The sequence below is a fragment of the Hypanus sabinus genome, chromosome 2 (assembly GCF_030144855.1).
Source record: "Hypanus sabinus isolate sHypSab1 chromosome 2, sHypSab1.hap1, whole genome shotgun sequence".
NCBI lineage: Eukaryota > Metazoa > Chordata > Chondrichthyes > Myliobatiformes > Dasyatidae > Hypanus > Hypanus sabinus.
In genome coordinates this window covers 96,822,496-96,847,815 of record NC_082707.1, presented here as the reverse complement: position 1 = coordinate 96,847,815, position 25,320 = coordinate 96,822,496, and the positions used below count along the sequence as shown (strand labels likewise).

Sequence of the window (25,320 nt, the reverse complement as noted above, 5' to 3'; positions counted from 1 at the left end):
GAAATTATTCTGTGTCTTCTCCAAGTGGTCTGGGAACCCCTATTGCTTCCTGGGATTCTGGGTCAATGCCCTCACTTCCAATTGACTTTGTCCCTCAGCACAGACCTGGCTCTTGACTCTGACTCCTCTGGAGGCCTATTTCTCTTCCTCTGCTTCAGTTGGCCCTCAGCTTTGCCTTCCTCATACCAAAAAGGCCTGTGGGTCTGGTTCTCTTCTTGCCTGTAATTGGTTTTGCCTTTCCTATGGATTGGTCCTTGGCTCTGCTTGCCACAGAGTCATTGGCTCTTGGCTCCAGTTCTCCACTGCCTCTGATCGACTCTGACCGTCTCTTTCCATTATAGTTATGGCCATTTCCCCTACCTGCACTCTAACATCTGCCAGGGCCCATTGGACACCAGGACCATCTGGGCCCTCCTTACCCGCCCCCCAACTCCAAAAGCCAACCTGGTTTGGGATGAACCTATCAAGACAGTCCAGAGGTTTAATCTGTGCCTTTCTTGCTCAGTTCAGTTTAGCAGTGGAAATTTGCAGTCAATAGGTACTCCTGCCTTTATTCAGAAGTTATTGGGTCAGATCCCACGAAGACTGGGGTTTCAGATAAGATAGTAACATACTCCCCTTGACTACTCTCTCAGACCAAGTGCCAGTCTCAGCACAGAACTACAGATTTACTGGTAGGCATTTGTCCCATCTCAGCATGTGAAACATTATCCAATATCTCATTCACCTTTGTGGGACACTGCAGTCTAAGAGTGCTGAACAAACACTCGAATGGTTGTACGGTTATTGGAGTCATCCTGAGGATGATAAGATGCTTACTTGCAGAAAGACAAAGCTCGTTTGCTGTCATTGAGAAACAATCCAGAGTGACTTGGTGGAGCTGCTGCTTCATGGTGTAAGCCCCCCACCAGTGGTGTCTGTGTGGAGCTCGCACATTCTCCTTGCGATGGCATGGGTTTCCCTGGGTACTCAGGTTTCTTCCCACATCCCAAAGATGAGCTGGTGGGTTAATTAGCTGCTGTAATTTGCTGCTAGTGCAAGAGGAACCGAGAGGCTCTTGGTGATTATGTGACAGAGAATAACTCACAGGAAAATGGGACTAATAGAATTTCTCTGCTAGAGCTAGCATGAAGGTGTTGGTCAATTGGCCTCCTTTGGCATGGAAGTACTCACTGTTGCCATGATGATGGTGTTTCCAGACTCGTACATCAGAATACTAATGATAGTCCGGTAGACAATGATGGAAACCAAGAAGATCAGCACCACTATAATCTAAAAGAAAGAAACTCAAAGTTAGTGAACGGTAGCCCGATGACATCTATTCCTTGTTATTGGACACTGCTAATACAGTTTTTAACTATTTGTGGAACTAAAGACTTCCTCTCTTTCTCTCCCAGCTGTCCAGTGGTACGGTACTTACCTCACAGCACTGCACAATGACTTTGAACCAACTGGAAAGGCAATGGGATAGCTAGTTAACTCTGGGGAGGTGGGGGCCTACAACTTCTGAGTGCAGATAGATCATAGGCAGAATCAGAATCCGATTTATTATCACCGATGTATTGTATTCAACATATCAGTAATATCTGAGGAATATTGTAAATATATTGCTTGATTTACATCATTCATTATGTGTTATACATAAAAAGTATGTGAATGGCATACATCATTATGTCACCGTGTCACATGAGAGAACCTCACTAAGAGTAAAAACTAAGTAAATACGTTATACCGGCTCCTGTGTTTTTCTTTTGATTAATCTCTGGAGTTACAATTTACAGTACACATGATGTGAATTTTGTTGTTCTGCAGCAGCAATACAAAAATCTATAAATTACAAAAATAGTGTTAAAAAGGGGAAAAAACGAGGTAGTGTTCATGGACTGCTCAGAAATCTGATAGTAGAGGGGAAGATGTTGTTCCTAAATTGTTGAGTAACATTTATGTAATTTTTTTTGGATCTGGGTGCCATGGACAAGGCCCATCCCTTACTGCCTGTCACAAGGTGGCTGTGCGCTAGCTCTCTGAGGTGTTGCTGTCCTGGTGAAGATACCCCTTCAAAGAAAAAATGGGAATGTATTTCTAGATCAGGATCATGTGCACCTTAGAGATGATGAGGAGTCAATTCAGCCAATGCCCTTCTCTTTCAAAGCAATAAAGGGTGGTGTCAGAGCAGCCTAGGTGAGCAATACACAGTCACACTACATGGTAGAAGGAATAATTACAGTGGGTGGAGATGAATTGTCAAGCAAGTGGGTTGGTCAGGAATGGTGAAGAAGCATGTGGCATTGCATTGAGAGCCTTGAGAGTAAAGAAGCAGACTAACTACCCACCCCACTGGCTATCAATGCCCCTCCACATCAGTGGAAGAACCTGCAGCTTCACCTTCGGTTCCTTGCCACCTCCCAGCTTCTGGTGGGTTCCCATCATTATTGGCCTGGACATTGCCAAATCTTGAGCATTGTTGGAGCTAGACTGATTCAGGTAAGTGGAGAGTATTCCATCACATTCCTTATTTATGGCTTGTGGACGGTGAGAAGGCTTTGGGGAATCAGGGAGATTCACTGTCACACCACTTATGTTGCTAGCAAAACCTTTGGTTGACTGAGGTAGAAGGTACCTGAAGCTCAAGATCTTAGAACAAGCACAAAACCTGATTTACTTGCTATTAGTGATTCCTGCCCTGCTATATACATCTGAGCTCTGAACTACATACGGTGATCACTTCAAAGCTACCATGAACACAATCTCTACAAAAACCTTCAAAATCACAAAGATTCTACAGAAATAAGAAAAGCAACTTTGGTGTCTTTTCCAGAATTAACTTCCCCCAGCAGGGTCTTAATTTAGTCGATTACGTTTGCACATGTAATAATCGTCAAATGCATCCTCTCACAGAAAGAGAAAAAGTTCCGAAGATATGCTTCAGGCCTCTTAGGGAAAAGTGCAATGCCTCCATGAAGTTTTGGGAATCTCTGGACAGAGCACTGAAGCAGCCTATGGGATGGAATTAAGGGGTGTGAGTCCACACATCAAGAGTGCATAGAAGCTCTGCATAAATGGAGAAAGCCCCATGTTACCTCAACTTATCACTTCTCACTTTCTGTCACTATTTCCATTCTGCCCTCCACCACCCTATCACCCCTCCTCACCTGTCATCGGACAGCTCTTTCTCTGTCCCTTTTATACCAACTATCTGTCCTCTATCTTTCTGTGTAGATGAAGGGCCTTGATCTGAAATGTAATTTCTTCATTTCTTTCCAAAGATGCAGCCTGACTTGCTGAGCTCTTCAAAAATCTTGTTTGATGCCTTATACTGAGTTCATCAGTATGAACTCCACAGTGGTAACAAGTCATCTTAATCCTGGAGAGTCTGTCAAAGAATCACAGAATCACAAAAACAGGCCCTTTCAGGCCACCTCATCCATTTATCTCTATTTATGCCAATCTCATTTGGTCAAAATAGGCCCATATTTCTCAACACCTTTCCTATCTAAACTCCTTTGAAAATATACACCTTGCAACTTTTCCCATATAACCGCAACCTCTGTGCGAAAAACAGATCTCCTTTAAATATTGCCCCTCACCTTATCCTGGAAAACAGATTCTTACCATTTACCCTATCCACACCCTTCATAATTTTCTAAACCCCTCTAAAGGTCACCTCTCAGCCTCCTACAGCATACCCCTCTCACCTTATAACTACAGACCTCCATTCCAGGAACATCTTAGTGAATCTCTAGTGCACGCTCTCTATGCCACCACAGCCTTCCTGTAGTATCTCAATGAGAACTGGACATAATAAAAAGTTTTGTGTAGCAGGTCCAGTTGAAGTTCTGATCAATGGTGACCCTAGCATGTTGATGGTAAGGACTTTATGCTGGTTATGCCATTGAATCTTAAGGGTAGATGGCCATTTCATGACAGTTGAATGATTGTTAAAGTTACTTGGCACTTATCAGCTCACATTTGAGTGTTGCCTTTCTGCACGCTTCACTTGCCAAAGAATTGTGTGTGGAATTGAATGTTGTTTAACCATCAGTGAATATCTCTGATTCTGGTCTTAAGGTAGAAGAAATGTTACTGATGAATCAGCTGAAAGTGCTGGAAATTCATGTCTCTGAATTCCTAGCCCAGTAACTGACCCACTGTGCAAGCAGAGAGTCAGTAGAGTGACTACTCCAGGATGGGAAAGAAGCACAAAAGACATGGTTACACTATGGACAGAAAGGAAGAGGTTGACACCTTGCTATTGTATATTTAATATTTCAGTAATATTTGAGTAATACTGTAATTATATTGTTTAATTAAGCATTTTTGTAATATACATAATTCATACATGTTAAATGTAAAAGTATGTGAATAACATACGTCATTATGCCATCACATCATATTTGTGTGCCTCACTAAAAGAACGAAGTAGGCACATTTATTCCTGGATCCATGTTTTCTTTTGATTAGTTTTATGTTTTGGAGTTACAAAACATAACAGTGGTGACAAGCAAGGTTTAAAACAAACCCGAGATGACCACCTACCTGTTGAAGTGCAGTGAGATGTTCAAGTTAAAAAAAAACTTTCTTCCAAGAGAAGAATGGTCGATAAAACAAAATGATACAATTTTTTTCTTCACAAGAGAAGACAAACATGGTCAAGTTTAAAAAAAGCAGCAAACAAATGAATTCACAGGTTTATAAACAATGACTACAGAGCAATAATAATAATAATAAATGCAAAAAGCAGAAACGGCTGGCTACATTGGAAAGATCGATGCATTGATTGCACAAAAGGTAACTGAATTTTGTATATTGAACAACATTTAGAAGCAAATGAAATAGCCAATGAAAAACAAGTGCCAGTCTTGCTGAGTGCATTAGGCTGAAAAGCATACCATTTGCTTAGAAGTTTGACTGCTCCAACCAAACCAGCCAAAATGAGCTTTGCTGTATCACAAAGGTAATGCAGGAGCATTTAGAACAGAAACCATTGTTGATTGTAGAATTCTTTAGGTTTCATAAGCAGAATCAAGAGGAAGGAGAGTCCATTTCAAAGTATGTGGCTTAATTGAAGAAGTTGTCTGAGAATTGCGAGTTCAGTGATGGACTCAATTATGCACTAAGAGATTGTTTAGTTTGTGGAATCTTACAACAAAGCGTTCAAAAATGGATCCTAACTGAAGTACAATTCACATTTAAAAAAGCAGTTGAAATTGCTCTATCAATGGAAACAGCAGACAGAAAACGCAATTGGTTAGGAATAAAAGTGAGTGTGAACAAAATTGTAACACCTAAACTGAAACTGACCTGGCTAAGCAAATAGAGCTACTTTGTGGCAGAGTCTCACATACACCAGGCCATTGCAGGATTTAAAGTGAAGCTGGTGGAAAATGCAATAAGGTAGGACATTTGCAACAAGCATATTTGGCAAACAAAAATAAATGGACTGCACAGAGAAGAGAAAAAGCTAAAAAGCCAGATTGAAGTTTCTAAAAGAGCACCAATCTGCATGCCGTTGATGAAAAATCTGATAGTGATGGGAGTGTCACAGGACTGAACAGCCTTGAGACTTACAATGTGAAAACTAATAAGAGACAAACAATATGGTTTATGCCAGATGTGATTAGCAAATTAATTAAAATGGAATTAGACACTGACTCGTCTGTTTCAGTCATTCCACAAAATGAGTTTGAACAGCATTTCAAAGATATTGAACTGAAGCCTGCAGGTATCCAACTAAGAACTTATATTGGAGAAAAGGTAACTCCTGTGGGAATACAATCTGTAACGTGAAATACAAAAGCCAACAAGTCACACTGGGCTTGTATGTGATAAAACAGGAGGGCCAGCACTGTGGGGACAGACTTGAGTAAGTGAGACAACTACAACCTGATTGAAGATCCATCTACCATTTATTTGCCACATCCCCTGCAATAGAGCCAATTGAAAATGAATTAAGAAAGTTACTGGATGATGCCACAGCAATGTTCAAGGATGGTATTGGAAAACTCAAACGTATCAAGGGTAAAATAGTGTTACATGAAAAATACCACTCCAAAGCTTTGCAAAACCTGTCCGGTTCCTTATACCATCCATGATAAAGTAGGTAGTGAGGTAGATTGTATGGAGATTGAAAGAATTCATTCCAAAGTGGTGGAGCCCAGTGGCCAAGAAGAATGGATCTGTCAGGATCTGTGGTGATTTAAGATCACCATCAACCCAGCAGATCAATACTCTCTACACAGGACAGAGGATATCTTTGCAAACCTTTTCCGATGAAAACACTTCAGCAAAGTGGACTTAGCTGAGGCCTACCTACAGGTGGAGATGGAAGAAACTTTCAATGTGTTTCTCACTATAATCACTCACAAATAATTTATTGCTATAATAGGCTTATTTTTGGTGTAGCATCTACACCTGCACTCTGGCAGGAAGTTACAGACCGAGTGCTGCAAGGCTGTCCAAGCATTCAGTGTTGACGTTGTTGTTACCAGTGTGGGTGACAAGGAACTTCTCCAAATTCTTAACACAGTGTTAAAAAGATTAGAAGATTATGGGCTCAGAGAATGATGCAGTAAGTGTGAATTCTTCAGACCAAGCATCACTAACTGTGGTCACACCATTGATGCCCAAGATTTGCAGACATGTTCTGAGAAAATTCAGGCAGTGGTGGATACCCCTAGGCAAGAGGTATGTCACAGTTGTGGACATTTTTGAAGTTGTCGATTACTATAACAGGTTTGTGCCAAACATGGGTACTGTGTTCCACCACTTGAACTCCTTACTACAGATCGGGAAGAAATGGCAATGGACAAAGCAGAGTGAGGTGGCTTTCCAAACAGTAAAGGAAATAGTAACTTCAGTGGGTACCTGGGACAGAACTGGACCACTCTCCTACACAGTGAGGATTGTGTCTGATGTGATCTGGAGATGACACATTGATCAGTTGAGGAGAGCAGAGTCATTTGTTGGAGAAGAAAGGAGGCCAAAGCTGTCAGAACCACTTCCTGCAGTTCTGGAGTCGATTCCTACAACCACCACAGAGGAGGTCCCAAAACCTGAGATGGGAGTTTATAGCTAAGCATGGAGAAGTGTTGTGTATTTAATATTTCAGTAATATTTGAGCAATATTGCAAATATATTGTTTGGGTAAGCATTCTTTCTCATTTACATAATTCATTATGGGTTATATGTAAAATTTTGTGAATGATATTCATCATATTTGCCCACCTCACTAAAAGAACAATGTGGGCACATTCATTCTTGCCTCCTTGTTTTTGTTTTGATCAGTTTTATGTTTTGGAGTTACAAAACATAATTCTTACCAGGAGCAGAATCAACATAGAGCTTGTGAAGATACGTCTGAGCTGGTTTCCCTTTGGAAAGTAGGGTTCCTCTTTCCCTGTTATTGGATTCTTTACAGTCATGGGAGCCAAGACTGTAAACTCAGGCCTCGGGCGTTCCTGAAAGGAAAAAAATTAAACAGTCTGATTGAAGGTGACATCAATGTGACATGAAATAAATAACTGATCCCTAAGAGACAAGAGTGCCCAACTCCCAAAAGCAAGATCCCAGAAAAAGCAATGTAAATATTGCAAAACAAAATGAGGCAGTGCTGCCAAATCTGGAGCCCCTTGGATGGAAAAATCTGTTTAAATCCAGAGAGGAATGCTGAAAATAGGCAGGTAGAGTATTGAAAATATGGGTTTGAAATTAAAAGGAAAATTTGGTATAGGAGCAGAAGTAGGCCATTTGGCCCATTGAGTCTGCTCCGCCATTCAATCATGGGCTGATCTAATTCTCCAGTCATCCCCACTCCCCTGCCTTTACCTCATACCCTTTGATGCCCTGGCTAATCAAGAACCTATCTACCTCTGCCTTAAATACACCCAATGACTTGGCCTCTACAGCCGCTCGTGGCAACAAATTCCACAGATTCACCACCCTCTGACTGAAGTAATTTCTCCACATCTCAGTTCTAAATGGATGTCCTTCAATCCTGAAGTCGTGCCCTCTTGTCCTAGAATCCCCTACCATGGGAAATAACATATCTAACCTCTTCAGGGCTTTTAACATTCGGAATATTTCTAAGAGATCCCCCCTCATTCTCCTTAACTCCAGGGAATACAGCCCAAGAGCTGCCAGACGTTCCTCATACGGTATCCCTTTCCTTCCTGGGATCATTCTCGTGAATCTTCTCTGAATCCTCTCCAATGTCAGTATACAAGAAAGAGAGAGACAGCATGAACAGGTCTGTGCTGGGTCTTGCTGATGTAGAGGCAACACCAAATACAACCAATGAGGCTGGAGAAGATGTGTGTGACACCTACACTCAGTCAGCAGTGGCCGCCCTGAGCTCCCCTTCCCATTCCTGCAATGACCCACCCATTCTTGGCCTTTTCTACTCTCAACCTGGAAGAGCAACACCTTGTCCTCTGCTTGGGTAGTCTACAACCCAACAGCAAGAACAGTGAGTTTTCCCCATTTCAGGTGAATTTCCTCCAGCTTTTACTTTCTTTCCCCCTCTCCTCCCCCCCTACTTCTTCTTCTAATCCTCTGATCCTCACATTTATGTCCCCCTCCCCCTCCACTCAGTTTTGTGCCATTCCCCCTCCTGGTTCCATCGGCCCACTTCACACACAGGTTTTCCTGTTCCCCCACCTCCTTTTGATTCCAACAGCCATTCATCTCTCCTTTCTCCTCTGATATTTCCCATTCACACTTCCTTCACAGATCTGAATCCAGCTCGGGGAGCGCTTAGTGTCCCTGCTCATCCCCAATCTTCACACTCCCTTCCCCAACCAACCTTGCTGCATTTGTTCTTTTCCCTCTCTCTCTTTGCCTCAATCTACCTGGTTCAGTCTTCCAGCTCCAGCTCAGCTCTCTTCCCCTGCCAGGTACAACCTGCCTGTCATCTTACACCCCTCTTCAGTCCACCGGAACCCTTGTTTACCACGCTGATTGACCTCTTTATGCAGGCCATCTTGCCTCTCCACTCTTATCCTGATGCAGGGTTTGATCCAAAACTTAAACAATCTCTCCACTCATCCCCACTGAGTTCCTCCAGCAGATTGCTTGTTGTGTGGATAAGATTATGATGTAGGTGGTAAGTGTGTGAGATCTTGCATAGAGTAAGGCAGTGAAAAAAGATATATTAAGGAATTTATCATCTTTAAAAGTTAACAGTTCCCCAAGGACGTGAATCATATCCCAAGCTGTTAAAACGAAAAGGCAAAGAAATTGTAGGGACTTGATCTACTGCCATTGCTTAAAAAGGAAGGAAAGGATGAACCAAATAACTGCGGGCCAGTTAGTCTTTCCCTCCAAGAGGACCACAGCCTTGTCACAGTTCGGAGGCCTGCGTGCTTCATTGACCCAGAGAGCTAAGCTGCTGAGTCAGGGCTTTGAGCTTTGGCTCTTGGTAGGGTCCCCCATGCTAGACTTGGAGTGGTCCATCAATCCTCCAGGTTTGGGGGTTTCAGCTCAGGGCTAACAACCTTGACTGGTCGAATAAAACTGTTATGGAAACCACAGTCCATCTGTAAGTTACTGCAATCTAAATGCTTTATGCACACCTCAGTCTGAAAGCGCAGATGGAGTCTGGTAGGTACAGTCATCTTCAAATACATGTGCAAGCCTCTGAGTGAGATCATGAGATATTGAAGGAGCTAATTAAATAGAATCATTTCAGACAGGCAGCATAAACTTTTATTTAGGAAGGTATGGATTTGTTAAGGGAAGGCTGTGAGTGAGATAGTTACATGAAGGGTTGATAAAGGACCATCTGGTTGGTATAGTCGATGTGGAATTCATCAAAGACTTAGACAAGTCCTATGTGGAGGGGTTTCAAATCGGATCTAACTCTGGTTTAGCAGCAGGAAGTGAAGGATAACGGTTGATGGTACGCTAGTGACTTGAAGGTTTTTACCCTAGAATTGCAGAGGGCTCAGTACTTGGTCCTTTATTTTGTTGAATATATTAATGATTAACGACCTGAATAAAGAAGCATAATGCAGCCGATACTAGAACTGTCCTTGTGGTTGACTATGAGGAAAACTCTGAACTTCACTTTCAGTATGTCAGTATAGATGGTCTGGTTGTGTAGAGTTAAAGATTTTGATAGATAAAGGTTTAATATTGGCTTTGAGTATGGAAACCAGTTTGCAGCTTAGCTTGTTATAGATATAGCCTTGGCTTTCAGCAGAGACGACTCAGAATAAATACTTGCAGATGCTTATCTTGAAAGAATTAGACTCAAGGGTAAGAGACAAACCATTTGTTAATACAAAGTTGTACACTGGACTGAATTTTTAATTTTTGGCTGTTGCTATAGGTACAGTTTATCTCAAGAGAACTGCGTGTGAACTTTGCTTATCTTTTCCAATTCACAAGGTTAATCGAACAGCCTTTGTTTTTGCAATTGAATTGTAATGTATAAAAGGAGTGGTGCTCACTGTATTATTTGGAGTTTAAAACCTGCTGTTAGAGGTTCCACTCCCCATGATATTGTGAATAAAGATCTCTTTACTTCGAAGTCCGTGTCTAATTTACTTGTGATCAACATTAATCGAATTTCCTTAGCATATTAATTTCCCTAACAGGTTGTTTGGCAAAAAAGGGTGACAAATGGAATTTAATGTTGATATGTAAAGAAATCAGACCGAGGAGGAGCAACAAGGCAAAATGGAAGGATATCGTATGCACAAACCTCTGCATTTATATGGTGTGTGCTCTTAAAGGATGAAAGGATGGATCAATTAGATAGTTAAAAAGGCACTTATCAAACCACAGCATACGCCATAAAAGAGCAGAGATTTAGCTAGAATTATACATGGTGCTGACCAGAGCACAGCTTCAGACCCGGCCACCACAACAAAGAAACAATGTGATGTATTGAATGGGGTGGAGAAGAAATTTACCAGAACATAGCCAGGACTGGATTGTATCTATGAGTGAAGATTACATAAGCTAGGTTTGTTTTTGCTTGAACAGAAGGGATTGAGGAGAAATTTAATCAAGTTGTACAAAGTTATGAGGGACCAAGATAAACTAAATGAGAAGGGCTATTTCTCTGCATCTGAAATGTCAAAATCAGAGGCAAAGATTTAAAGTAATTGGTCGAAGGACTGGAGGGGAAATGATGAAGGGGTTTTTCCACCCTGTGAATGGTTAGTGTCTGGAGCCCACTGCTTAAAATGATGACCACAATAGATTTAAAGAGTGTTTGGAAAGCGGTGTCCTATGGGGCCACTGACCCAGTGCTGGAAAGCCCTTTTTCAGCCAGAACGGATGCGATGAATCTAATGGTGTTCTCCTTTACATTCTCTGTGTTTCTATGACACTGAAGAGAAAACCTGCTTTGTGGAGAAATCCTTGAACCTTCTTGGAGTAATCTATTTGGATCCTTTGTGTTCACCTCATCTTCAGAGTGATCTGAAGGAAACTAACTCAAGTATTGCAGCATTCCTTCAGCACTGCATTGGGTTGTCCCTGGAGCAAGTCTGTGGAGCAAATTTGGAACCTTCTGACTTAGAGATGGGGTTTGGCTGTCATATTAGGAGCAGCAATCACTGGATAAACTTTGATCTGTTTTAATGGTTTGAATCTTGCCATTTTACCTCAGTTTCCTCGAAGTCGAAACATTCCCATTTATAGGCCAGAACTGCACTTTTCCTCTTCCAGTACTCGAGGAACATTACTGCCCATAGTGACATGAAGATACTGAAGAATACTGTGCCCCCGTTGTCAAAGAGTTGACCCAGCTGGAGAAATGGAAGACACATCAGTGGTCAACAACACAGATCTGTAGAAACAAAAACTCATACCTTGAAGTGTAAGCAACACGCACGAAGTGCTGACAGAATGCAGGAGGTCAGGCAGCATCTATAGGGAGAAGCGCTGTTGACGTTTCAGTCCGAGACCCCAGCACTTCTCCCTACAGGTGCTGCCTGACCTGCTGCGTAACACCAGCATTTTGTGTGTGTTGCTTGAATTTCCAGCATCTGCAGATTTCCTCATGTTTACCTTGAAGTGTACACAGTTGTGGGGGTGATTTATGATTGATTAATGTCAGTGCAGTGTAGACAGTTGGGGGGGTGATTTATGATTGATTAGTATCACTGCAGTGTAGACAGTTGGGGGGGTGATTTATGATTGATTAGTATCACTGCAGTGTAGACAGTTGGGGGGGTGATTTATGATTGATTAATGTCAGTGCAGTGTAGACAGTTGGGGGGGTGATTTATGATTGATTAGTATCACTGCAGTGTAGACAGTTGGGGGGGTGATTTATGATTGATTAGTATCACTGCAGTGTAGACAGTTGGGGGGGGTGATTTATGATTGATTAATGTCAGTGCAGTGTAGATTAATGTCACTGAAGGATTTGAGGCAGAACATGGGATAACACTATTTTGTGTGGCATAGAGTTAATATTAGAGTTGAGTGAAACACAGGCAGCAATTCAGGCAGCTTGTGTGGGAGGAGAAATGGAGTTACCTTTCCAGCTCAAAAACCTTTTATCAGAAAGGGGAAAGAGAGTTTTAAGTTGCAGAAGGTTGGCTGGGAGAAAGGGACTATCTCTGATAGGATGTTGCCAGGGCTGCTCATAGAACATGAAACATTAACTCTATTTCTCTTTTCACAGATGCTGCCTAACCTGCTGAGCGTCTGCAGCATTTTTTTCAGAATTTTTGTCTCTGCAGCTACTTTTCAATTTTTGATATTTAGTTGAGGTTATTCACAATTGCATTTCTTCATACATAGGGTAAAAGAAGTTGAAAGCCCTATTTGGCACTGGAGGCATACCAAAAATTTTAATGCGAGAATAATATTTTTTTTAGGAAATTACGAAATTTTGCATTTAAGAAATACAAAACAAAGTTGGATAAATTAGAGTTAATGTGCAGATCGGCCATTATCTGAAGGAATGGTGGAAGGAACTAGAGGACTGAAAGGCCTTCTCCTGTTCCTGTGTTTCAATTAACACCGGGTCTTGCTTCATGTGAATCTACACAAGGTGGAAACACTCAGAGTAGCCCAATCTTTGCTAGTGACAGCAGGTGAATGAGAATTTTGCTGTATACTCTGCACACCAATTCCTGGTTACTCGCAAGTGTCACCTAGTGTCAGTAACACACACTCTGTCAATTAGGGAAAGCAATTTGCCAATACAAACATGAGCAAAATAACAAAGATGAAGAAATTAAGGATTGACAGGTCTCCAGGACCAAATCATTTCCATTTCACCATTGTAAAGGGCGTTAAGTGAGAAACCACTCACCTACAATTATCAGTGGTCAATTAACACAGGGAGAACATACAAATCTAGGCAGACAGCCCTTGGAGACAGGATCAAACCGGGATGTCCAAAGTTGAGGTAACAGCTCTACCAGCTGCACAAAGTTAAAAAAAACCATCCTTTTATGCACCTTTGTTTCAATCTCTTTTGTGACACAATTCAGTCAACATGTTGATCATTGTATCTCTCACAATTAGCAGGAGTTCGGAAAGATTCTTTTAAACTGTTATTCTGTTCTTTAGCTTTTAATTTGTCCAGAAGTTCTATTTCTTTCCTGACCAGTGGATTTTGCCTGTTAAGAGGTTATTCATCTTTTCTTTGACACACTGACTGCCTGGTGTTTTGCTCATGAACTAATTCACTTCATATAGATTGCTCGCTCCTGCCTTATTCTGGTTAAGTCAGCCCTACCTCAATTAAATTTAGCATTTCTCCTTTTCAAATATTATATTAAACTTAAGCTTATAATGATTACAATCAGCTGAATGTTTTAGTTAAATGTAATCGTTGAATTATAATATTTGGAATAATTGCCTGGGTGGCCATAAGACCATATGACATGGGAGCAGAATTAGGCTATTTGGTCCATTGAGTCTCATTTATTACCCTTATCAAGCCCATTCTCCTACCTTCTCCCCAAAACTTTACTAATCAAGAACCTATCAGCCTCTTCGCTACATATACCCAATGACTTACCTTCCAGCGCTGCCCATGGCAATGAATTCCACAAATTCACCACCCCTGGCTTAAGATATTTTTCATCTCCATTCTTGGAATTCCTTGTGTTCTGAGGCTGTGCCCTCTGGTCTTAGGCACTCCCACTACTTGAAACATTTGATTTGTGTCCACTCTATCTAGGCTTTTTAATATTTAACAGGATTCAATGAGATCATCCCTCATTCTTCTGAACTGCAGTGAGTACAGACCCAGAGTTATCAAACACTTCTGACATGTTAACTCTTTCAATCCTGGGATCATTCTTCTGGACATCCTCTGGACTCTCTCCAATGCCAGCACGTCTTTTGTTAGATAAGCTGTTCACAATATCGCAGATGGGTTCTGACCAGCGCCTCAGCATTACCCCCTTGCTTTTATATTCTTGTCTTCTTGTAATCCTTGCTAATATTGCATTTGCCTTCCTAATAACCAGCTCAATCTGCAAGCTAACCTTCAGGGAACATGCACTAGGATTCCCAAGTCCTTAGGCACTGAATTCGCTCCCCATTTCAAAAATAGTCTATGTCTTTCTTCCCTCAACTAAAGTGCAAAACCAAACACTTCCCAACACTGTATTCCATCTGCCACTCCTTTGCCCATTCTCCTCATCTGTCTAAGTCCTTCTGCAGACGCACTGCTTCCTCAACACTACCTACCTACCCCTACCACCTATCTTAGCGTCATCCACAAACTTGGCCACAAATCCATCAGTTTCACTCTTCCAGATCATTGACATTTAACATGAAAAGAAATGGCCCCAATTTCAAACCATGTGGAACACCTCTAGGTACTGGCAGCCAACCAACCAGAAAAGGCCTCCTTTAATCCCACTCCTTTCTCTGCCAGACAGACATTTTCTATCCATGTTAGCATCTTTCCTCTAATCCCATAGGCTCTTATCTTGCTTAGCAGCCTCATGTGCAGCACCTTGTCAAAAATGAAAATCCAAGTAAACAACATCCACTGACTCTCCTTTATCTATCTTGTTTGCTATTTCCTCAAAAATTTCCAATCAATTTGTCAGACAAAATTTTCCTTTAAGGAAACCATGCTGAGTTTGGCCTGTGTTTTTTCATATGCCTCCGAGTACAATGAAAACCCCTTTTTAGTAATGGACACTACCCTTACTCTTTCAGAAGTCCAATGTCAATTCTTTGGTCTTGACACCACTCAACTAGCTGATTTATGTCGCTCCTGTACACCTTCTCATCACCATCCGAAATTCTGCCAACAAAAGATCCGGCATCAGCATATTTATAGATGGCATGAGGCTAGGCACAGCTCAGCTGGCAGGATATTGTCAGATATTAGAGCTGGATGACATAAGGAAGTCCTTCCAATGGCTGGTAATGGCAGGAGTGAGGGACAGCACAGAGGCTCTGCTCATGATCACACAGAACAGGCAGTGAGCACAAGAGCGATAGAATCACACCTGACAAGACCCGAGATGCAGACTGTGTAAAGAATCTGCTGAAACCATCCAGCACATGGTAGCAGGGTGCAAGATGCAGGCCGGGACAGCACACACTGAACGGCACAAACAAGTTGCAGGAATTGTGTACAGGAACATCTGCACTGAGTATGGATTGAACACTCCCAAGTCCAAATGGGAAACACCCGATAGGGTAGTGGAGAATGACAGAGCTTTAAAGAGTACTTAGAAAGTATGTGGAAAGTTAAAGCCAGAGTAATAGCAGCACTTGGAGCTGTGACACCTGGACTGGGAGAGTGGCATACATACATATACACACATACATATATAGATACATATATCTTTAAGGTAATTTACAGTTTTTATTATTTATTGCAACATACTGCTGCAAAACAACAAATTTCATGATATATGTCAGTGATATTACACCTGATTCTGACACTAACACCTTGCCAAGCATTGAAGTTGGGTGAATTGGCCTATAATTTCCTGTCTTATTGCTTCCCCACCTCCTTAGAGTGAAGCAACAGCTACAACTTTCCAGTCTTCCAGAACCATTCCATAATCTAGTGATTCTCGAAAGACCATTACTAATGTTTTCACAATCTCTTAAACTACCTCTTTCAGAATGCAGGGGTATAGTCTAACTGGTCCAGGTGGCTTATCTACTCACCTTTCAGCTTTCCAAGCACCTTCTCCTTAGTAACAGCAACCACCCCATTATGTTAACTTCTGGCATGCTGCAGGTGAGTTCCACTGTGATGACTGGTGCAAAATTGAGCTTATCTCCCATTTCTTTTTCCCCATTATGACCTCTCCAGTGTCATTTTCCAACAGTCCGATCTCCACTCTCACCTCTTTTTCCCCATTTATATATGTGAAAAAAGACCTTTGGTACCTTCTTTGATATTATTGGCTTGGTTACCTTTGTATTCCATCTTTTCTCTCCTTATGGCTTTTTAAGTTGCTTCCTGCTGGTTTTAAAAGCTTCCCACTAATTATTGCTATATGGTATACTCTCTCTTTTGTTTTGATGACTTCCCTTGTCGGCCACGATTGTGTCACCCTCTCTTTACAATGCTTTTTTTTGGGATGAAACGATCCTGCACATTCCAAATTATCCCCAGAAACTCTAGCCATTGCTGCTCCGCTGTCATTCCCGCTAGTGTCTCATTCCAATCAACTTTGGCCAACTCCTCTCTCATGCCCCTGTGGTTCCCTTTACCCCACTGTAATACCGATACATCTGACTTCAGCTTCTCCTTCTCAAACTGCAGGGTGAACTCTATCATCAGGATCACTGCCTCCTCACGGTTTCTTTACCTTGAGATCCCTAATCAAATCTGGCTCATTACACAATACCCAACCCAGAATTGCCTTTTCCCTAGAGGGCTTAACCTCAAGCCGTTTTAAAAAGCCACCTTGGGGGCATTCTACAGATTCCTTCTCTTGAGATACAGCACCAACCTGATTTTCCCATTTGTCTTGCATATTGAAATCTTCATGACCATCATAACATTGCCCTTTTTACATTTGTTTTCTGTCTCTCTTTGTAATTTGTACATCATATCTTGGCTACTGTGTTTTTATCCTTGTAGTTTCTTAACTCTAACCACAATGACTCTGGACCTTCCGATCCTATGTCATCTCTTTCTAAGGATTTGATTTATTAGCAACAGAACCACCCCGACCCCTCTGCCCACCTGCCTGTCTTTTTGATGCAACGTGTATCCTTGGATGTTGAGCTCCAAACTGTGATCCCCTTTCAGCCACGACTCTGATGCCCACAGCATTATACCTGCCAATTTCTAACTGTGCTGCAAGATCATCTACTATACAGTATTTCACAAACAAGAAAAATTCTGTAGATGCTGAAAATCCAAAGCAGTGCACACAAAATGCTGGAGGAACTCAACCAGTCAGGCAGCATCTATGGAAATGAGTGAACAGTTGACGTTTCAGGCCGAGAGCCTTCTCCAGGGAAGGGAAAAGACACCAGAATAAAAAGGTAGCAGGAGGGGAAGGAGGGTAGATCGAAGGTGACTGGTGAAGCCAAGTGGTTGGGAGAGGTAAAGTGCTGGAGAGGAAGGAATCTGATGGGAGAGGAGAGTGGGCTATAGGAAAAGGGGAAGGAGGGTGGACACGGGTGGAGGTGATAGGCAGGTGAGAAGAGGTAAGTGGCCAGAGTGGGAACAAGAGGGGAGGGAGAAGGACTTTTTTTTAACCTGGAGAAATCTGTATTCATCCAGTCAGGTTGGAAGCTACCTAGATAGGATATGAGGTGTTGCTGCTCCACACTGAGGGTGACCTCAGTTTTGCACAAGAGAAGGCCATGGACCGAAATGTTGGAACAAGATTGGGAATTAGAATTAAAATGTTTGGCCACCTGGAAACTCTGCTTTTGGCGAATGGAATGGAGATGTTCAATGAAGCGGTCCTCCAATTTACCGTGGGTTTCACCAGTATAGAGGAGGCTGCATCAGGAGCACTGAACGCAATAGATGACCCCAGCAGATTTGCGGGTGAAGTGTTGCATTTAAATAGAACACCTCCATCCTGTATTTGTCGCCATTTTCTATTTTGTCTCCATGTTACTGAATGTTAAATTCTTATCCCTTTCTAAACTTTGTCATTTTTGGTGGTCCCCTTTCCTCCCACCAGAAACATGGGTTGATAGGTTAACTGGCCATTGCAAACTCAATCTAGATCATTACCTGCCACTTAACTCTAATCTGGTTTGCTCCCTTGTTGCAGCTGAAACACACTGTGGAAGTAAAGCCTTCTGATCACACTTCAAGCATTCTTTACCTTTCCTCCATGAGCTTGTCTGCTTTTCTCAAACTGCTGTAGTGTCCAACGCGCTTTAGACAGAATGTCATAGGAACAGCCACCATTCAACCTATTTACAGTTACATGAATCCCAGTAGTCTTCAGTTCTTTCTAATTTCTTAATTTGATTTATAATCTCTGAGCCGTTAGCTTTCCTTTCATTATATCCATTCACTGTTCATATGATTTCCTTCACTGCACTGTTTTCCGAACCCTTCCTGCAGATCACAGAGTCTGGTATTTATGCCCGATCTTGCAGTGAAGTCTGCTTCGCTTTCTGTTGAATTTGTCTTTCATTCCTCACATACAATTTGGATAAAGAACTAGTTGGTACGGAATTGGCACTATGGCAGAAAGGAAGGACATGTGACAGGTAGACAAAACTACCCAATGCATCACTGGCACCAGCCTACAGGTCATCAAGGACATACATACAGAGTTACTTTTCCCAAGCAGCAAGACTGATCAACACCTCCACCACTACTTTATTGATTCCCATCAGTCACATCAGGCATCACTTTGTGGACATACAATCAAAATATTTATATTTATTGTGTGTGTTTTTATTATTACTGTGTCCTTTCCCCTGTGTGCTTTATTTTGTGCTGCATTGGTCTGGAGTAACAATTATTCAATTCTCCCTACATTTGTGTACAAGAAATGACATTAAATAATTTGGAATCTTGAATACTCTACTCTAATGTTTTACTTGATTCCCCAGTTCTGATTCTTGGTTCAGTTTTGTCACTTCTTTTGGATTTCCTTTTGTCTGTCATTCACCTCTTCTCTTCACTTGTTTCAGAACGATTACACCTGTGCTCACCCTGTTTTCTTACAGAATGCAGATCCCGATTATTTCAGATGGAGCTCTTCCTAATTTAGTATTTTTCCCCCATTTGTCCAGCTCCTATTGTCCCAAAAGAGGAAAAAATTTTCCTTCAACACCCCTTCAAGCAAGCCACAAGTTCACCTTCCTAACCTTCCTAAAGCTTTGCCATGTTGATCTGTCTAGGGTAAAAACTGTTGAGGTCTCGGTTCTTTGATTTAGTCAGCATGCAGTACTTAGCAGAAAAGAGCTCCAGCTTATTCTGTCTAAGATTACAGTCAAACTACACCACGTCCAGTTCTCTCTCCAATATCCTTTCAGGTTGCCTCAGGATTTCATTGACACTGACCACAGCTAACTAAGACATCTGAGGTTCTGGATCATGCTTTCCAAGGATTTTATCCATTTTCTATTTTATTAAGCTTTCTTTATCTTCCACGTGTCTGGTTTCTTTTAAATATATCTGTATTGAATGCCATACTAGTAATGGAATAGTGATGTCTGTATAATTAACTCTGTGTGTAGTCTTTGCTCTTGCATTAGTCACTCTCACAGTTACTGCCCAAGACGTTTTCTGTGTCACCATCCTACAGCAGGGAATGTATAGGTGTTTGGGTGACTTAAATAAGCTTTAGAATGAAGAGCTGGGATTACCTTAAAGGTCGTGCAGATGCTGGAGAGCTTCCAGGATGTGCAGAACTTACAGAGTGGACACATGGTATAGTTGGATCCTTCTTCACAGATTTCTTTTCTAGGTGTGAACACAGAGATGAAGCAGAACCTCAAAATAAAGTCCAAATCAAGTGCCACGTATCCGGAAACAAAACATTACCTTAAGGTCTACCAAAACGGCTACTGACATTTGACCAACTGTAGAAGTTGTCTAAATCTTTTGCAGCAATATGCTTTGAAGAGCCTACTGGATTTTGGAGTCAACTTTTCTGCCTGCTCTACTTCATCTGAGGTTTCTCATGGATAAGAAGTTGGAGGCAGGTTTTGTGGAGAGTACAACTTAATTGTTTTACTAAATGCAAAAAGATCCTACATCTTAAGACCACAAGATATGAGAGCAGAATTAGGCCATTCACCCCATCGTCTGCCCAGCCATTCAATCACAGCTGATTTACCATCCCTTTCAACCCCATTTTCTGCCTTCTCTCAATGACCTTTGACATCCTCACTAGTTAAGAACCCATCAAAGTCTGCTTTAAATATACCCCATGATTTAGCCTCCATAGCCATATGTGGCATATATTCATCACCTTCCAGCTAAAGAAAATGCTCCTCATCTTTGCTCTAAAGGAAACATCTTTCTATTCCACTCTATCTGGGCCATTCGTATTCAATAGGCTTCAATGAGATCGCCTTCTAAATTCTGGTGAGTACTGCCCCAGAGCTATCAAACACTTCTCTTATGTTTACCCTTTCAGACCGAGAATATTCTCACCAACTTCCTCTGGACCCTCTTCAATACCAGCACATCCTTTCTTTGATAAGGGGTCAAAAACTGCTCACAGTATTCCAAATCTGCTCTGACCAGTGCTTTATAAAGCCTCAGCATCACATCCTTGCTTTTATATTCTGGTCCTCTCAAACAGAATGCTAACATTGCATTTGCCTTCCTCACCACTGACTCAACCTGCAAGTTAACCTTTAGGGAATCCTGAACAAGGTCTCCCAAGTCCTTTTGCACCTCTGATTTCTGAAAATAGTCTACTGCTTTATTCCTTCTACCAAAGTGCCTGAGCACTCTCTTCGCGACACTGTGTTCCATCTGACACTTCTTTTCCCTTTCTCCTATGTCTAAGACTTCCTGCTTGCTCAACACTACCTTTACCTATCTTCATATTGTCCACAAATTTGGCTACAAAGCCATCAATTCCGTTATCCACATCATTGACATGTATAACATGAAAAGAAGCGGTCCCAACACTGACCCATTAGTTACCAGCAGCTAACCAGAAAAGGCCCCCTTTATTCTCATTCTTTGCTTCTGGCCAGTCAGTCAATCTTCTGTCTAAGCTAGTTTTTTTTTCAGTAATACCACGGCTTCTTATCTTGTTTAACAGCCTCGTGTACGGCACCTTGTCAAAGACCTTCTGAAAATCCAAGTGAACAATATCCACTGACTCTACTTAGTCTCTTCTGCCTGTTATTTCCTCAAAGCATTCCAACAGATTTGTCCCTTCCGGAAACCATGCTAATTTTGTCCTAATTATCATGTACTCCAAGTATCGTAAAACCTCATCCTTAATAATGGACTCCAACATCTTCCCAACTACTGAAATCAGGCTAACTGGCCTATAATTCCTATCTTTTCTGAAACAGTGGAGTGACATTTGTGATTTTCTGGTCCTCCAAAACCATTCTAGAACCTTCAGCTGGTTCAGTCTTGGAAAGCTTGCACTGATTAACTGTGGCTGGATGAGCAGAAACCCATTCCAGCCACAATCACTTCCAATGGGGAAGCTTGCACTGTAATGACACCAACCGGTTTTGAAGTATGAAAGTTTACTTTATAACAGCACTTGAGGCTGACAAGTTGAGAAGGTAACTTGGTTAGATGCCATTTAAAGGCATAAATGAAAAGATCACCTCTGGAACCTGAGAGCATTTATACTCGTTCAGAACCATTTAAGTTTTGCATACAATGTCACATGAATGGGAAATATCATCCAGATTTAAAGGCAATGATGTGGTTCATAGAGTTACAGGTATAAAGCTTCTGCTCCCTGTGATACAGATTCAGTGTTGTAGGACTGTATATGCACAGATCCTGTGTTCCCAGACTACAAGAGATTATCCCAGGTATAAAATATACTCCTGCCATATGCCTGTCCAGAGTCCCCGGGTTTCAAAGGCTGTGTCCTTGTGCCACCTCTGCACTGTTGTTTGCCTACGTACAGTGTCCTGGAACACGTTTCTTTTTTTGCTAGTCTAGATTCACAGTGTTCAAGCTGCTGAACCAGACTCACAGGAGAATTGCACATTGTTCCAGTATCTGTGTGGGCTTCTTCCGAGTGGTAAGTTGATAAATTAGCTTGTTATTGGTGCTTCAGTTTCCTCTCATATGCCGACGATGTGTCGGTCAGTAGCCTAATTACCAGCTGTAAGTTGCCCCTGGTGTGTAGGTGACTGGAAGAAGCTGGCAGGAGTTGAAGGGAATAGATTACTTAGAAGTGAAGAAAGAGTGAGAGTGTTGTTCTGAGATTCAATAGGCTAAATGGCCTTTTTCCATGTTGTATGAAATATGAAAGGAAACTGTATGCTCCTGGGTCACACAGGAATTCATGGGCAATCACTCAATGTTGTTACTTAACAACAGTCATTTTATCCCTTTTGTCAGACCACACACCTTCATGGGTTGGCCCTGCCTTTGAACTATTGTTTACAAGTTGTACTTCCAGACACAAGATTGGAGTTCTGTTCATTATGATGCCATTCCAACTGTGGGCACTGTCTACTGTAACGCTCTTTGAACTGCAGAGAGGTTACAAAATAAATAACAATCTCTACAACTTGACCCTCTCAGGCTACAGAACTGAATAGTCTAACCATCCCCTGATTATGCCGAACATATTTAGAACCATAGAACACTATAGTACAGAAAACAGGCCATTCAGCCCTTCTAGTCTGTGCCGAAACTTTATTCCACTAGTCCCATTGACCTGCACCCAGTCCATAACCCTCCTTAACCTTAAATAGTAATAGACCAGTGACTTGTCTTTGATGGTGGCTTTCTCTTTTGTTTGCATTAAGGATTAAAAGAAAGGCTTTTGAAGTTTCTTTTTTCCACTGTATGTTATAATTTTATGTATAATTTATATGTTGTGTTCTACTTGCCTGTGATGCTATTGCATATGTTTTAATTGTGTAGTACCTCACAGTACTTATGTACGTGATAAATTTGACTTCATGTGACCACAGTGACACAAAGCAAATAATATTTATGCTGCCCCTACCACAAATTCACTGTGATATACAAATTCAGATTCTGCAGTATATAATGGAATTACAGTTGCCTAGAGGACAGTGGAAATGCTTTAAGAATGATCTCAAAACCTACTGTTACATTTTAAAAAAGGATCTCGTGCTTTCCCGCCGTATCTGATGGTTACATTCTTAGCGGGCTTCCAGCTGGGTACAGATATCAATTTTAAACAACATTTCAAAGGTTTAAAGATGGCGGAATTTCTCATCAAAATGGCAGTTAAAATTGATACCTGTACACGGCTGGAAGCCCGAGGAAAGCTTATTCATCTATTATTACATTTTCACCAAAACTTGACCCACAACTGATCAAAGTGGAGAATCAGATCACATGATAGAATCTCAACAATGAGAGCACACAGGGACCCAGCAACGGCAGTGAAGAGAAATTTCCCACCCACCATCTTATTTACCAAAGCCTAACCTACCTGCAGCAGAGGCTGCAGGTCCCACATTAACTTTACCAGTTACTTCAAACCCCACAGAGATAGAGTGGAAGCAAATCATTCTAGATCATAAGGAATGCCTAACAAGAACACACTACGCCTCTGTTTAATCTGCATTACTATACAGTGTGTGTATGGCTTACTGTGTCTATATGCAATCTATAAGGCATGTATAGACTGTGTGGCCATGTAGTATACATATTCAAACCATTCTCATTTAACTATAATGCTATTATAATTATATTGTGTGTCTATAAACAATGTATAGTCATTGTGAGCATGTTTAGACTGTACCTCTTTCCAATGTAACAGTAATCAGGCTGTACCACCATAATTATCCCTGACTGTTGCAGCTCCTGAGGAAGAGAAGGACCATAGAACTGCCCCATTCCCATCCAGCAGAAGATGCCTGCAGCCCCCAGCAACCAGAAATCAAAACCAAAACCACATCCATCCCACCAGTCTCCCAAACACAGGGTGTCCATAACCCATGCAGGTCCTGTGGCTGCATTTAAATGTTCTTTGATTTAGACCCCAGGATGTTTGATTCCTCACTTTACTGATTTAGTAGAGTACTTACGAGGGAATGTCGTCTATCAACATGAAGAACCCAGCAAGGAGAACAAGGGTTCCAACAACTGCTGCCGGCAACAGCCACCCTGTGTAAAACCCTGGAGAGGAAAACAGGTTAACACGTCAGTACCAAGAGAGCAAATGGGAGAAAAATATTTGAGTCTTTGAGGCAAAGTGGAGAAAGATAATGGACATTCAGATCAAATAGGATAGGCCCAACAAATAACTGGGAAGCCTGTAAGGAGTTTGTACGTCCGCCCCGTGACCATGTGGGTTTCCTCTAGGTGCTCCTGTCTCCACCCACAGTCCAAAGACAGACCGGTTGGTAGGTTGATTGGTGATTGCAAATTGTCCTATGATTACGATTAAACCAGGGGGTTGCTGGGTGGCACGGCTAGAAGGGCCGAAGGGCCTACTCCACTCTGTATCTCAATAAATGAATAAATACACCGTAACGGGACAGACTGGATGTATACGTAGGGTCCTTCAGGACCAACAGGAGGGTTCATTCGGTAAGACGGGTATAATGGAAAACTCAGGACCGTCATAACATTAGTTCAAAAGCTCCCCCTTAACACCAACTGTAGCTCCATAATTAGAATGAACTAGCTCAGCTCTAACAAGTGAAACACCTATGGTTTGACAGCCACAAGAGGAAATATATTCAACCTACCCAGAAGCTGCTTAGTTAAGGCAGCTAAAGGGACCTGGATTAGTGTAAATAACGGTGACGTTTGTTGCAGAGAAAAAGCTGGGAGGCAGATGGGATGGGAATAAACTAAATTGGCTGGATATTTGAGGGTGTGAGCTGCTGAGAGGAATTAGTGATGGGGTCCAGATCATGTCTCCTTTCTTCCAGTTGAGATGATTGAGAGAGGGCAAGCCAAGATATCCCGAGAGATTCCTACCAATCCATGCAAAGTAAAAGGCAATCTTCTCTCCGAAGTATTTGCGGATGTGGTCCAGCAGCTGGTATTTGCACCACTTGCTCCAACAAGCCCAGTATTTGTACAGTATCTGGCGGTTGCTGAGGTTCTCAGGACATAGGTCCTTCGTTGGGGATTCATATGGACCCTGTGGAAAAGCCAGTCACAAGTCTTAGTGTGATACCTGTGGACTATACGATATAGAAGCAGAATTAGGCCATTTGACCCATCAAGTCTGCTCCACCATTATCCCTCTGTGGTTGACATTATTCCTCTCAACCTCACTC

At 41.8% G+C, this 25,320-nt stretch overlaps 1 protein-coding gene across 2 annotated transcripts in view; it reads right to left on the bottom strand.

The window, feature by feature from the left end:
- LOC132381492 (anoctamin-7-like) overlaps positions 1 to 25,320 on the bottom strand; it is a 196,531-nt gene that overhangs the window by 69,480 nt on the left and 101,731 nt on the right. For both annotated transcript variants that reach the window (XM_059950934.1, XM_059950943.1), the window contains exons 9-14: positions 25,016 to 25,181; positions 24,115 to 24,205; positions 19,753 to 19,849; positions 11,613 to 11,756; positions 7,320 to 7,457; positions 1,174 to 1,272 (exon numbers count right to left, since the gene is read on the bottom strand). In XM_059950934.1, the coding sequence (XP_059806917.1) occupies positions 1,174 to 1,272; positions 7,320 to 7,457; positions 11,613 to 11,756; positions 19,753 to 19,849; positions 24,115 to 24,205; positions 25,016 to 25,181 (735 nt within the window). The remainder of the gene's footprint in view (positions 1 to 1,173; positions 1,273 to 7,319; positions 7,458 to 11,612; positions 11,757 to 19,752; positions 19,850 to 24,114; positions 24,206 to 25,015; positions 25,182 to 25,320) is intronic.